Source organism: Alosa pseudoharengus, unplaced genomic scaffold (assembly GCF_046254945.1).
Source record: "Alosa pseudoharengus isolate Yale_2024_CS ecotype anadromous, Long Island Sound unplaced genomic scaffold, YU_APseudo_1.1 YU_APseudo_1.1_scf_11, whole genome shotgun sequence".
NCBI classification, from domain to species: Eukaryota; Metazoa; Chordata; class Actinopteri; order Clupeiformes; family Clupeidae; genus Alosa; species Alosa pseudoharengus.
In genome coordinates, this window is record NW_027468576.1 from 14,023,283 (window position 1) to 14,038,282 (window position 15,000).

The following is a 15,000-nucleotide window of genomic DNA, read 5'->3' on the forward strand; positions in this document are numbered from 1 at the left end:
CTGTCTTCCTTATGGGTTTATTCAGGCACTTTTTATCTTCTGTGGTGGGGCTACCACCCCTGCTGACTGGCGGTTTAAAAAAGAAACACTGTGAAAGAAAAGCTCCCTGCTCGCTTTAAAAGACTTCAGCTCACAGTAGGGCCGGAACTGGAGAAGCATCCGTCCTTTTTTTTCTTCTTCTTCCTGAAGTCAGCATCCAGCTCCTTTAGTCTACCCTGATTTCCAGTTCTGGAAATTGCCCTCTCACTAAGAAATAGATGAAAAGGGGTTCACTGGTACTTTATGTCCCAGTGGGCTTGCCGTAACAAAATGACACTTTTGAAATTAAATATTGAGAAACCTCAAATTATCAAGGCTACATTGTTAAATAGATGTTTGAGTGTTCTCATCCTTTGACTATTGTTGACGTAACTAAGGTTTACAAGGTTAGATGAGAGTTCTGTCTGAAAGCTACTCTCTGGTCTCTTTCCCAATTCTTTGTTCTATGTTCTGTGTCTCGGCCTGTTCTATGTTTTGTGTCTCGGCCTGTTCTATGCTCTGTAAGTGCAACTCAAACATCCGTGTTATCCTGTTTTAAAGAATACGTGTTAAAGAATTGAGAGGACTGCTAGACAGACATGTTTTAGGTCCAAAGCAGATTCATTTTTTAGATGAACTATTGCTAGGTCTGATCTTGAAATCTTCTCCCACATGTTTTTTTTTTCTTTTGGTTATAAAATATGTCATATTGCTTTAAGTTTTGGCATTACACTATGTGCATAGCAGAAACAGTGCTGTCCAAGTAAGATACAACACACTGTGAAATTGGGAAATAAAAACACTCGTGAAATTCAGCTGAATAAATCTGAAGTAAATTAAATGACCAATCAAACAAACATTCGTTCAAGAATGCTCATGTTGTAAACAGAACAAAACCCCTCAGAAATTCATCCAAAGACTCAACCGTTTCTGAAGTCAGCAAAACACAAAAAGATGCTTAAGCCTACAGACTTCTAGACTGGCCTGGCAGTAAAAAAGAGAACACACTGGCTGCTATTGCCTATATATATATATATATATATATATATATATATATATTATATATATATATATATATATATATATATTATATATATATATATATATATATATATCAGTCTCTCACACATCTCGTCTCCTCCTTATAGCAGTGTGAGTGTGAGATGAGCCTGGTGTGGGTGGGAAAAGATTGGCTATAGATTATCACATGCTTGGCTGCTATCTAATCACAGGCTATGGGTGGCTGCTGTAAGATATAATGAGTGGCAGAGCCATCCATGCATTTCTATAGCTGTTGTCTTTTAATATCAAGAGGCCGGAAGATGGGGAAAAATGAAATGTGTCCTATATACTTTATAGAGCATGAAGGGATGCTTTAAATACAGAACAGCTAATGCAGTGCAGAAAGCAGAAGAGCTTTGGTGAAAAAGACAATGACTCATTCTCATCAGTAGAGCACAGCGTCTAGTCAACACGTACAGTTCAGCACCTTCTATTCCAGACTGGCTCTTCCTGTGATGTCACTGAGTACACGTACTGTAAATTCATTTTGACTTCTGCCTGGTTTCAAGAGATGTCTTGCACCTGTTCTGTTTTCTACCCTTTGTTTTTTGTTAGGCTTGTTTGTTTTGTTTCTCTGAGCCCCTTGTTGTATGTCTTGTTTCTTCTCTAAATCCTGCTGAGGACCAGCATGTACTGTACCCAGAGACTGTGATAGAGCACTTCAATCACAGCAGAAGACATGCTAGTATTTCAAACATTACATTACAGTCATTCTGCATTTCATGTGGCTCATTAAATGCCTATATGGAGGTTTCAAAAACTGGTGTGTTTCTTCTAGTTAGATCTACAGTATATATGTACATACATGCACAATCATTGAATTTTCAAGTAATATGTATTCATGCGTTATTTTGTGTTGCACAGCCAAGAAGCAGGAGAGCGGGGAGTATTTGAACATCACAGGAATAACTCGAGATCAAGCGGGAGACTATGAGTGCGGCGCAGGGAACGACGTCTCCTCACCGGACACCAAGACCGTGAGAGTCACCGTCAACTGTAAGTGTCTGTCACATTGATTGTTTGTGCTATGACTGCTGTCCGTCTGTGTTGTGTTTGTGTGTTTGTGGAAGTTTGTTAAGTCAGTGTTGCAGTGTGTTTCTGTGTGTGTTGGGTTTGGCAAGGTTTGGTAAGTCATAGTGTGTGTGTGTGTGTGTGTGTGTGTGTGTGTGTGTGTGTGTGTGTGTGTGTGTGTGTGTGTGTGTGTGTATGTGTGTGTATGTGTATGTGTGTGTGTGTGTGTGTGCTCGCTTGGTAAGTTCATTCCGGCTCTGACCGTGGTGAAGCTGTTTGGTGGCAGCGCAGTACAGTATTATTCTCCCACATTTCAATCTGACCAAAACTCATGGTTGAAACTTTTCTGTGTTTGTGTGTTTAGCACAACCTTGAGTTCCTAGAAAGGCGCTATATAAAAAACAATGTATTATTATTATTATTATTATTATTATTATTATTATTATTATTAGCATAGCAGTACAACACAGCACAGCCCCCTGATTGGCTCCCTGGCTCCCTCCCTCTCCTATCTTTGGGTGCTCACTCAGAGCCTCCTCTTCTTCTTCTTCTTCTTCTTCTTCTCTTTAGCGTTTTTTCCTCCCAGATCTTCCGTCTTGACTAAAATTCATAGTTGGAACTTTTCTTAATATTTAATGAGAGAATTCCCTTTTTGTCTGGCCAGAGATGATTAATTTTGGGTCTGGACCAATCTCAGTGTTCGAAGGCCTCCTCCATTATGGAGGTAATGAGTCTTTGAGAAGTGTGAAAAGACAGTAATGAGCGAGTCCTGCATTAATGAATTATGTCGGCTTTACTCATCACGGTCACATGGAAATGTGCCTCCTCTGAGTGGAGAGCGGCCACACACACACACACACACACACACACACACACACACACACACACACACACACACACACACACACACACACACACACACACACACACACACACACACACACACACACACATGTATTTTTCTTCTCCCTTCTCTTTTTTCCGCCCCCTGTTTAAAGTCTTTCCTTCCAGCCGATGCACCAGAGGTCATCAATCTCTTTGTCTGTGTTGATACCATATGCTGAATCACACTACAGAGAAAGAGCTCATCAATCTCAGCTTCATCTTTTGAGTAGGAGGAGGAGGAGGAGGAGGAGGAGGAAAGAGAAGAGAAGTAAAGTGAAGAGTGAAGTGAAGGGGGCCATTATGGCTGTTTCCGCTGTCCCCTATCCTACTGTGATCAGTATTCACTTATCCTTACCGTGGACGAGTGTGATCTGTCGGCATATTCCTTTTGTAATGATGGAATTCATTTTAGCTGATGACGCCAGCTGTGTTAAAGGCTCAGATATGAAAAGGGTTTGCATCCTTCACCCATGACATCATAGTGCAAACACCACAGATGATTTATTTTTTTACTTTTAATTTTTTTGGTGGGGAGTATGTTAAAACAAGACGTCTTTGTTTGTGTGAAGATGTCCTCTAACACCCCCCCCCACACACACACACACACATACACACACATACACACACACAAACACACACACACATGCACATAGACAACTCCCTCCCCAACCTCCTGTTAATGTTGTCAAGGCTGTTGAATGACCCCTTTCATGAAATTAACGTGGTTAATGTCCATCTTCATCCAGCTTATTGCATTTTGATGCAGCCAATAAAAAGCCATCTGTCCTCGCATTCTGAAGACAGACAAATGGGCAGAGGGGCAGTTATCTTATCGCGCTACGCCTCTGAGCGTCAGACCTTGATATCCTCACTTCTGAAAGAGCCTGCCAAAGAGCAAACACTGAAACACGCTATTATTCCACTTGAAAAACAAGCAAATTGGAACAGTCTGAGCACAGTGTTTTAACTCCCCGTTAAACACATACACACACACATACATACACACACGCGCATCCACACACACACACACACACACACACACGAGAATTACTGTGTTCCTCATATTAACAGTAGGCTACAGCATTCCCATTAAAACAGTACTGGGTTCCTCATATTAACAGTAGGCTACAGCATTCCCATTGTAACAGTACTGTGTTCCTCATATTAACAGTAGGCTACAGCATTCCCATTGTAACAGTACGGTGTTCCTCATATTAACAGTAGGCTACAGCATTCCCATTATAACAGTACTGTGTTCCTCATATTAACAGTAGGCTACAGCATTCCCATTGTAACAGTACTGTGTTCCTCATATTAACAGTAGGCTACAGCATTCCCATTGTAACAGTACTGTGTTCCTCATATTAACAGTAGGCTACAGCATTCCCATTATAACAGTACTGTGTTCCTCATATTAACAGTAGGCTACAGCATTCCCATTATAACAGTACTGTGTTCCTCATATTAACAGTAGGCTACAGCATTCCCATTGTAACAGTACGGTGTTCCCCACCATTCACTGAGACCTTGGTTGTGTTGAGTTCTAAGCAGTGGAGATTGCAGCCTTGCCTGTATAACTTGATTAAGAAAATTCAGAGTCCTTAAACTCTCAGATTTAATAAAGCTTTGGACTTGGTTATACCATTTTATTCTTGTCTTAAATTGTGCCATGACGATACCGGCTATGTAGCTGTAAGGATACATTTTGAAAAGTTATGTTCTTTAGATGTGCTATTTATTACAGAATGCCACTTGAAAGTACATTTGAGCCAAAAGAGCATGACAAAGTCTCTACTGAAATGAGCACATTTGCGAACAATTGTACATGTTCAGTTGTCAAAATTAAGATAATCACACAATGATGTGATTTATATTGGTGGCCTGTCACATAAATTACTAGAAATAAAGCCAACAAATGTAAGCTCAGAGACCATAGCTCTGTGTAGAGAGGGTGGCTGTTGGTGTAGGTTTAATTAATGTTATAGTCATGGCCTCATGCTTTCTTTAATGCATGAGGTCTTTGTGACTGACATTGGCATTTGAAGTGTAATTAAATGCATGCAAAATTAATCTCTTTACTGTAAAAAAATAATTACCGCTTTTAGGTAAATGCAGTTGACCTCTAGGGTAATTACTGATTAAGACTGCTTATTAAAATATCTGCAAAGCTGTAACGAAAATAAAATTAAGCTGTAGCATGTTTTGATTAAGCTGCTTTTGAATTGACAGGTATAAAAGTTTAACTGAAGCCAATTCAACAATATTTTAATAAACAGGTCAGTGGTCATTAGTCATAGATCTGATGAAGTACAAATGAATAAGAAACTTTAAACCTCAATCAGAGGTTTTTTTTTTTCCAGAAAAACTCATTCCATTTAGCTTAATGAGATCTGGTATTGACAAAGAGAGTGAATGGTCAGGTCAAGGATACTTTTGACTACTCACATTCCAAACATTCCACATTATGAGCCACGATCATTATTTTCTTACCACTGATTTTTATGATAATCAAAAACACAAATTGAGGACAAGTTCATTGTCAGTGAATACTGACAGTCAGAGTGCTTACAGGAGTCATGCATGCACTCTCTTCAGGAGCAGTTTCCTAGTGCATAGGGAGCATCCTTAGTCTCCTAGTGCATAGGGAGCATCCTTAGTTTCCTAGTGCATAAGGAGTATTCTTAGTCTCCTAGTGCATAGGGAGTATTCTTAGTCTCCTAGTGCATAGGGAGCATCCTTAGTTTCCTAGTGCATAGGGAGCATCCTTAGTTTCCTAGTGCATAGGGAGCATCCTTAGTTTCCTAGTGCATAGGGAGCATCCTTAGTTTCCTAGTGCATAGGGAGCATCCTTAGTCTCCTAGTGCATAGGGAGCATCCTTAGTTTCCTAGTGCATAGGGAGTATTCTTAGTCTCCTAGTGCATAGGGAGTATTCTTAGTCTCCTAGTGCATAGTAAGCCTTCTTAGTCTCTAATTTAGTTCATTTAAAGTGGTCACAGACTGTACTGTATGTGCACTTCTGACTTGTCTCTCCTTTGTGTTTCTACACTGTCATGCAGACAAAAGAGAGATAATGGTAGAAAGTAAATGCTTTCAAGCTTTGTGAGACCTATAGCTATGTACTGTAATGCTTTAGCAGTCTTATGGAATGAACAAGATACATATATTTCAACAAAGTTTTGCTGCTGATGGAAACAAACAATAAAATGACGAGAGTCTTAAGAGTGGAACAGCGATGTAGTGCAGTTAGCACAGGTAGAAAAGTAATACAGTTCTCATTTAATCAGGTTCAGACAGCCCACTTAAGTGCCTTAATGCTGTGGGGACTCCATTTCAATATGAACCTATTGTTGACCATCTCAATGCAACTCACTCATAGCTTCAAGACAAGTGTGAATATTACTGTGTTCCTCATATTAACAGTAGGCTACAGAATTCCCAATATAACAGTACTGTGTTCCTCATATTAACAGTAGGCTACATCATTCTCATTTTAACAGTACTAGGTTCCTCATATTAACAGTAGGCTACAGCATTCCCATTATAATGGTACTGGGTTCCTCATATTAACAGTAGGCTACAGCATTCCCATACAGCATTCCCATTGTAACGGTACTTCCTCATATTAACAGTAGGCTACAGCATTCCCATTATAACGGTGTTCCTCATAACAGTAGGCTACAGCATTCCCATTATAACAGTACGGTGTTCCTCATATTAACAGTAGGCTACAGCATTCCCATTATAACAGTACTGGGTTCCCCACCATTCATTGAGACCTTGGTTGTGTGAGTTCTAAGCAGTGGAGATTGCAGCCTTGTCTGTATAACTTGATTAAGAAACCTCCTTAGCTGTGATGAATCAGGCTCTGTAGTTCCTCCAACAATAATTTCCACCTTTAGAGGGGAACTCCTCCAAGATAATATGCAGTGAGGCCAAAGCCCACCATAGAGCGCCTGCTGCTGTGATGCTCTGACAAGTGCTGGAGGCGTAGACCTCTTAATATAAAACACATTATGGTACTGTGTAAAAGTGTTTTTATACTGTGGCGTGACCTTATTTTCACCAGAACAGCCATATGCAATTAATTCATAATATTCTTCAGCATGAGCACGCACTGCTATATTTCTTTTGAAAATTACTTTCGGGCTACTGTCTCCGTTTTTCATGACCATGAGCAAACGTGCAGGAGCTCTCTAGCAACGCTGTTTTTGATGTCTTTTTATTATTATTTCAGGTCCTGTTAAGCTCCAGCGTTATGAAAACTTGGTGAATTTTACTAGTCATGTCCTGAAGTTATTGGTTAGTAAACTACATAGCAATAAGATGCCCCCAAAATAGCACCAGCTGTTGAATTCTTGGAGAACCATATCCTATATATCATATCCATATTCCATATCCATACATCATGAATGGGAATGTTGAGTAATACATTTACTTCAATGTCATGTTTTTCAAAGTTATTCATGTAGCTTGTTTTATCCAATTTGAGCTGTAACACTAAAGGCAAGATATATACTTTATCACCCTTAGCCGACTTCAAAGCACACGCTACGACGGCAACTGTCTGTTGAGACCTGTTAGGTTGCTTTGCATTGCCTGTGTGGGCGGAAAAAAAGTTGCACTCCTGCACATGCAACAACCACCAGCAGTCCCATTCCGCTGCTAGTGCCATATGTGGCGCATATGCAGTGCAGTTAAATCAAATGTAAACAAAGCAGTGCTAGCTTCCAATTTCCACCCTACTCCTGCTCAGTGTGTCATATATCTACTTCTAATCAAGAATATGTTTGATAACAAGTTGTGGGGCGGTGGTAGTGTAGTCGTTTAAGGGCTGGGCTAGCATGCAGTATCCTGAAAAGCCTGTTGAAATGTTGGTTCAATTCCCGGCTTCCACCTTTGTGCCCTTGAGCAAGGCACTTAACCCCAAATTGCTCCGGGGACAATGTAATCCCTTGTAAAAATGTTGACATATCTAAGTCACTTTGGACAACAGTGTCTCCTAAATGACTAAATGAAGTTGCAAATGACACTGGCATTGTCAGTCCTGGGTCTTTTATTAGTGGAAGAAAGAAAGAGGCTGAGGAGAAACAGTGGAGACTGTGTTGTTAGATCCAGTCATCCAGAGGTAAAGCACTAACTATCAGGATTGCATCTCCTTAAGGGAATATCTGATGATTACACTGTAAGCTAAACAGCCAATTAGAGCAGCCCTTTTCCCAATGACTCTGTATCCGCTTTAACATGTTGAATCGGCCATAAACTAGTGTATGGAGGTCCATCGGTATTAGCTGAGCTGATTACACTATAGACGCTCATTGACCAGCCAGATGTTATCAAACATCCGACCAACAGCTTGTTCTTGGTCAGCTTGGTTCTTAAAACCTGTGACCTCACTGTGATTACGGCATTCCACAACCAGCTGAGCCACAGGACCATTGTGTTCATCGTGGCTAGCCTACTCTGCCTGGGCCTTAAACAATAAAACCACTAATGCTATATGAAATGCCACAAGCCATAAATGTATTTCTCGCTAATGGTAGTGGATGCAGACCTTTAATGTCCAGTAAATGTCTGTGTAATTGCAGGACATTTAGACTATGAATGTCTGTGCAGAAAGGAAAGCTGCCATCATTCTTTGTCAGAACAGGCAATGAAGAGGGAGGCATTCTTCAGCACAACATTTCTAAGTGCTCATTTGTGTATTCACTGCCATTTGTAGCTCTTTGTTTAACAACTATATCCAGTATAATACTTTTCTTTTTTCCACATACCCTGCAATCTCTGTTGGCCTTGAGACCATCCTTATTCCCACATAACATGGCTTTTATTTATAAGAACTGGGTTTATTAGAGAGAGAACATGATGTTATTCTTGAAAATTTAAATGGGAAACCTAATGAATTAATAAATCTTGGCTGCAGCCCCGTTGGTGCCTGACAGAGGGGGGACAATGAGAGTGAGACAGCATTAGGAGCAGTCGCTCTGTTTATAAGCTGATAAGTCACGGACTGATGAGTCCATTTCTTAATTGTGAGGAAAACTTATTTTAGAATGTGGATGAAGAAGTAGGCCATTAATTGATCTTTTTTATAAAAAAAAAAAGAAAGAAAAGAAAGAATGTGTGCCCATCCATTCAGGGGACAATAGATTTGGGCAAAATACAATTTTTTTTACAGCTCAGGAATATGCCTAGTTATCATGTGTACAGTGTGTGAACGCTAACACATGCCTGGTATTTAAAAAGCAGGCTGTATCTCCTACCTTGTGTGGCCAAAATGGATGCCAGTGCCCTCAAATCACTTCTGAATGCTGACAGTTTATCCCGGCTATTGCTTCATTTTTATGGAGAATCCATGCAGTGCTTAAACAATGGGAGCAGAGTCACCAGCCAAATACCTGGGCTTTGATCTCTGTAGGGTCATAAAACCTAAATAAAAATAAACATCAGTTATCATCACAGATGTTCTACTTATCCTATTTCATCATCTAGTAATGGCTAATTTCTCAGGTTATCTCAGTTTGGCTAGGCAACGATTATTTACCTCAGTGATGTACCTGGTATTGTACTGTGTGGCTCACAATCTCAAGCAGAAATCAGAAATGTAAACAGGTGAATGCAGTTATACATTAATTACAGTACTTATGACTTCAGTTGCTCCTCACATACAGTAGGCCTTCTCGGCTCCTCCTGGCTCTCAAACAGCGGCATAATTGTTTGTGGTGGTGAAGTTACTGTAAAAGGATGGTGCCGGTATTTATGGTGTGTGTAAGTGATGGTTGCATGGTGAGCTGCTATCGTGCTCAGGGGCTTTGGGACCTCTTTAATCCAGGACCATTAACGAACACCACCGTTAGTAAAATGATAATGGAATCAAGAAGAGAAAAAAAGACATATTGTTCCCTAATTGAAGAATGTTCTTTCCTTGTCCTTCTTACCAGTGGATGGCAGTGCATAGTAGCTTATTTCCCATTATGAAAGTAGGTTTGGGTAAACTAACTAGCTTAATCACTGTAGTGCTTCATGCAGTTTTTCTTCCCTTAAGTAATGTAACTTATTTCCACATAGCCTTAAGTGGCTTGATGATGTGTGTATTTTCCTTCATTAGGCCTGACTGGACCATATTATGGTTTTAGTATGGATGCTATAACATGATAGATTGTTATTTATTTCAGCATCTTAATTTCCTGCATCATGTTCCTTTAGTCAGAAAATAGGCGTAAAGAACTTGAAATGCAATATGGTATGATATCAAATGAAGGGAGGTTAAATAAAAGTGGATGAGCAACAGTAGATAGAGGGATGTGCTTGGGCCTGAAATCCAACCCACCAGTTAGTCAGTGAAAGGCGAGCGACTGCAGAGGTAGTTTTTCTGATCACGAGAGGCACACGGAAGCCATGAATCATCCGCCACACTCTTGTCAGCTCTTGTCTTGCTGCTGTCCAGGCTTAAGGCTATTGTGGCGATAACGATACTTCCTTAGTGCCAACAGAATTGGCTACTCAGAGCGAGTCTGTGGCTAGAACAGAAGCTGAAGATTGTGGATTTGAGTGAATTTTGTGTGTAATTGAATGGTGTGGAGGTGCGACATGCTTGTGATGAAGTGCCATGTTGCCATTTTTGCAATGACACGGCTTTCACAAGTAGCCCCTTCAGGATGTGAGCATTCCTAATGACCTGCGATCATCCATCACCTTCAGTTTCTCACTTTAATTTAGTTTGAAAATGGCTATTGCCAGTAGTTTGGAAATGCCTGTGATTGATCTGGTAATTAGTTGTTTTCTCTTTTTCCCTGGCTTCAAATGCAAAGCGGCCCACACGTTGATAATGAGAGGAGAATCCCGTTGATGTCCAGAGATACTCATTTGATGGAGCCTGTGAGATAGGGCTTCGGAGATCCATCATGGTCAGCGGCTCGTCCGCTATTAGGTTACCTGCCAAGGGCTGCCAATACCTCACGACGCAGCACATGTCCGAGTGATGAATGACCTGGAAATGTCCCCAGCGCATTGTTTGTAATCTTTACATCTTCGCCCTCCAAGAGACTGAAGCCCGAGGCTGTTAATTGGACAAACGAATCATCATATAACGGCAGGAAATCAACTTACAGCAGTGTAAATGCTGAAATGCACAGAAACGCCATTGGAGAGCGAATTTAAATGCTTAACTGATTATGCCCAGGAGCTTTGCTGTTGGCTGCACAGAGAAAATGGTGTGTGCTGTCATATGTCACTTTCAGATGAGTTTCACCTAAAATAGACCAATACTTAAAGGATAAAAATGACTAAACACTCCTAAAGGGCAACTTACGCATGGAGGCAAATGGAACTGTTTCAATCAAAGTGAAAAAAGAAATAACCTAATCAACTCTACATCAAGTGTGTTAGGTGAAATGTTGTCATTCTTCTTTTCATTTTTGATGAAACACACAAGACTTGGTGTTTTTTTTTCTATTCAGACATTTCCCATTTTGATAGAGGTTGTGGCAGGTTGCTTCAAATGGAAATAAAGGTTACAGGCTTCTATCCAAATGACTTTTGAGCTTAGATTTTCAAAGACTTTGCAGGGAGCCTTCAAAGAGAGTTATCAGGATTATAAATGCACTTTCACTTAGATTCATTCATCACAAGTAATTTAACAACAAAAGTCTTAAGTGGATCTGTTCACTTAAGGGAACAGTTGTGGCGGTGGTATACGATTGCTTTATTAATTATTCGAATGGCTTTTTTATTGGTTGTTTACAAAAGAGGGTGAAATCTGATTGGAATTGATGAGGTCAAATGACTTGTGGGAAATACGTAGGAGACTGCTAATAGCCACATGTAAGGGATTGCTCAGTGATAGGCTTTTCACTTCCCAGCAGCACACATAAGCAAAGCTAATGCAGCTGTTCATACTAAGGGCCCTGTGTGCGTCATGTAGGCTACATATGCACACGAGCACTGCTGATAGCCATGCTTGTTCTGATTATAGCCAAAACACACACACACGCACGCACACACGCACACACACACATACACTCACACTCACACACACATACTCGCACACGTCCACATACACATACACATACACACACAAACACTCACACACATACTGTACACGCACACGTTCACATACACATACACACACAAACACACCCACACACACACACACACACACACTCAAGCACATGCATTGACAAAATCATTTGGTAACATACATTTTTGAGAACTCTTTTGATTTTGTTAACAGAATGTACTCTGCATATTTGAACACATTAATGTGTGCTGCTGGATGAAATCAGCTCCTACTATTCATTTAAACTTTTTTTTTCATTTTCATTTGAATGGCTAGAAGGTTTAAAGAACGAAAATGTCTTTGTGACATTGGGAAAAGATTTGCACTGCGCTTGAGAACTTGAACGACCTTTTATATTCTATCCGCAGAACCTGCCACCGCCATTCAGCCTTTGAACTTCCATTAAGCAATTTGGCACTATGTAATTCAGCTTTTGTAGCCTGTGGGGCGGTTGCACTTTTTTTTCTCTTTTTAAGCCATTGTTTTCCATGTTTTCTGAGTTGAAGCATTGCACACTATTGTCTGTGGGGTTCATACAATTTTAGGTAATTAAAGAAAAAGGTAATTTCGGACAAAATGTCAGTATGACATGGGTATTGTATATGTAATGTGTGTGAACGTGTGTGTGTGTGTGTGTGTGTGTGTGTGTGTGTGTCTGTCTGCTTACACATGTGTTTGTGTTCCCCAGTTCCCCCCAACATCCATGAGATGAAGGGTAACAGCGGGGGTCTGCGTCGTCCTGCCCTGCTGCGCTGTGAGGCGGCCGCTGTCCCCACTGCAGACTTTGAGTGGTACAAGGGAGAGAAGAGGTAAACCTGTGTGTGTGTGTGTGTGTGTGTGTGTGTGTGTGTGTGTGTGAGAGAGTGTGCAGTTATCTCTGTGTGTGTGTGTGTGTGTGTGCGTGTGTGTGCATGTGAGTGTACAGTTATCTGTGTGTGTGTGTGTGTGTGTGTGTGTGAGAGAGTGTGCAGTTATCTGTGTGTGTGTGTGTGTGTGTGTGCGTGTGTGTGCATGTGAGTGTACAGTTATCTGTGTGTGTGTGTGTGTGTGTGTGTGTGTGTGTGTGTGTGTGTGTGTGTGTGTGTGTATGTGTGTGTGTGTGTGTGTGTGTTTGTCTACTGTCACTCACAAGAACTGTAGTAGAAAAACTGTGCAGAAACAAACAATCAGCATCAGAGCTTGTAGAAGACCATACATACAGATTGAACAGTAGTTTGAGCCATTTTCAGCTGTTTTCTTTTTTCATGGTTTGAGTAGCTATCGTGTTGATCGATCAGTTTCTCAAACAACATGATAAAGCAAATACGGTGAAAGCTTCACATGATGCATATGCGTCATGAGGTTGGTTTAATGAAATGTTTGTGCAGCCACCTCATCCTACTCCCAGGTCACATTAATCAGCATAGATTCAAGTAATGGTTCTTGAATTTAAAAACCAAATTAGTGCATTACCCATAATTTACCCACTCGGAGTGAGAGATTTGAATCATCGCATCACACTGTGCTAATTGTAATTATAGGGTTTGTTCAATTTATTCAAATTGCCAAGGAGGCATATTGGCATCATACTGGAGTTTATATAATTTAGGATCTGGCTCTGCACGTTTTGAGGATGTTCCTAAATGGATTCACTGTATGTGTGTGTGTGTGTGTGTGTGTATATATGTGTGTGTGTGTGTGTGTGTGTGTGTGTGTGTGTGTGTGTGTGTGTGTGTGTGTGTGTGTGTGTGTGTGTGTGTGAGTGTGTGTGTGTGTGTGTGTGTGTGTGTGTGTGAGTGTGTGTGTGTCTGTGTCTGTGTCTGTGTGTGTGTATGTGTCGTCACTGGGAAAACGCATGCGTGGACTGGACACTCGTGTGTTGATTCATTCCTCTGCCTCACACTTACTGAGTGTATCATTCAGTCATTTTAGATTCCCCGCAGCGTTCGTGGGCACAGACCACGTTGGCTCTGCTGCATGCATGCTAAGTGCAAATGGACACACTAGGCCACGTTTTATGAGAATAGGTACAATGTGTCAAGTGCAGTGAAAGTCTTACCTGAATACTTCTGTACAGACTAGACTATAAAGATTGGAGGTGCAACATTGCAATACATTCAAATAATTGGCACACAAAAAAACTGTATAGGAGAGAAACAGCAATAAGATCAAGTGAATGCCCGTGGTGTGGAGTAAAAACTGTTCCTGATTCTGAATATTAGTATATTATCATATTTATCTGTGGTGTGTGTTCGGTGCAGTGGAGCTAACTAGGTCATCACACCAGTTCAGCACTGTGTGCTGGAAAGCTCCTGGTTTCCATGGTTTCCTCGGTTCACCTGTTAGGGGTGTGTCAGGAGTGGACAGTGTTGTGATGCATCAGTCTGTGCTCAGCATTGTCAGTCATTCTCTTGTGTGTAAAAAGTGTGCTTTAAGTCCTTTAAGAACAGGCAAATCCAAAATGAACTGCAATCACATAGAACAAATGGGAACACGTTTTGCATATGCTGTATTTCTTGCTTAAAATGCACTCACCAACCCTCTGTTGTCTGCATGGAAGTGCTCTGGGCTGGGATGTGCTGGGCAGTGCTGTGCTCGTTGGATAAGCGCTGGCAGCTTTCACTCTTACTGAACCATATTTTTATAACTGTCAGCATAATGCTTGGCCTGTTAGCTCAAAAATTGGACTCTGGAAAGACATAATGGCTAGAATAGCCCCAGTCAAACCGGCCTGTTGTGGCCTATTCCACTCACTAGTGTCTTTAATACAAGTAAAGCACCACATGTCTTCATTGTGTTTGCACTCATCTGGCTTTATTTGATGATACTAGTTATCATGCAGCTCTTTTGATATTTCAGTGGTTGTATTAGTCAATCAGAAAATCAATCGTTCAGCTGATAAAATAATCATTCATTCGTTCACTTTGATGTTTCTTGCCTTAGGCTGTACAGAGGCCAGGGGATTGAAATCAAGAACCTCAGCACCAGA

General features: G+C 40.8%; 1 protein-coding gene across 1 annotated transcript in view; it reads left to right on the plus strand.

Moving 5' to 3' along the window:
- The window catches only part of negr1 (neuronal growth regulator 1), a 113,689-nt gene that overhangs the window by 60,302 nt on the left and 38,387 nt on the right, over positions 1 to 15,000 (plus strand). Inside the window, exons 4-6 of the mRNA XM_076276563.1 lie at positions 1,945 to 2,076; positions 12,721 to 12,841; positions 14,955 to 15,000. The exon at positions 14,955 to 15,000 is cut by the window's right edge and continues 103 nt beyond it. Of these exons, the coding sequence (XP_076132678.1) occupies positions 1,945 to 2,076; positions 12,721 to 12,841; positions 14,955 to 15,000 (299 nt within the window). The remainder of the gene's footprint in view (positions 1 to 1,944; positions 2,077 to 12,720; positions 12,842 to 14,954) is intronic.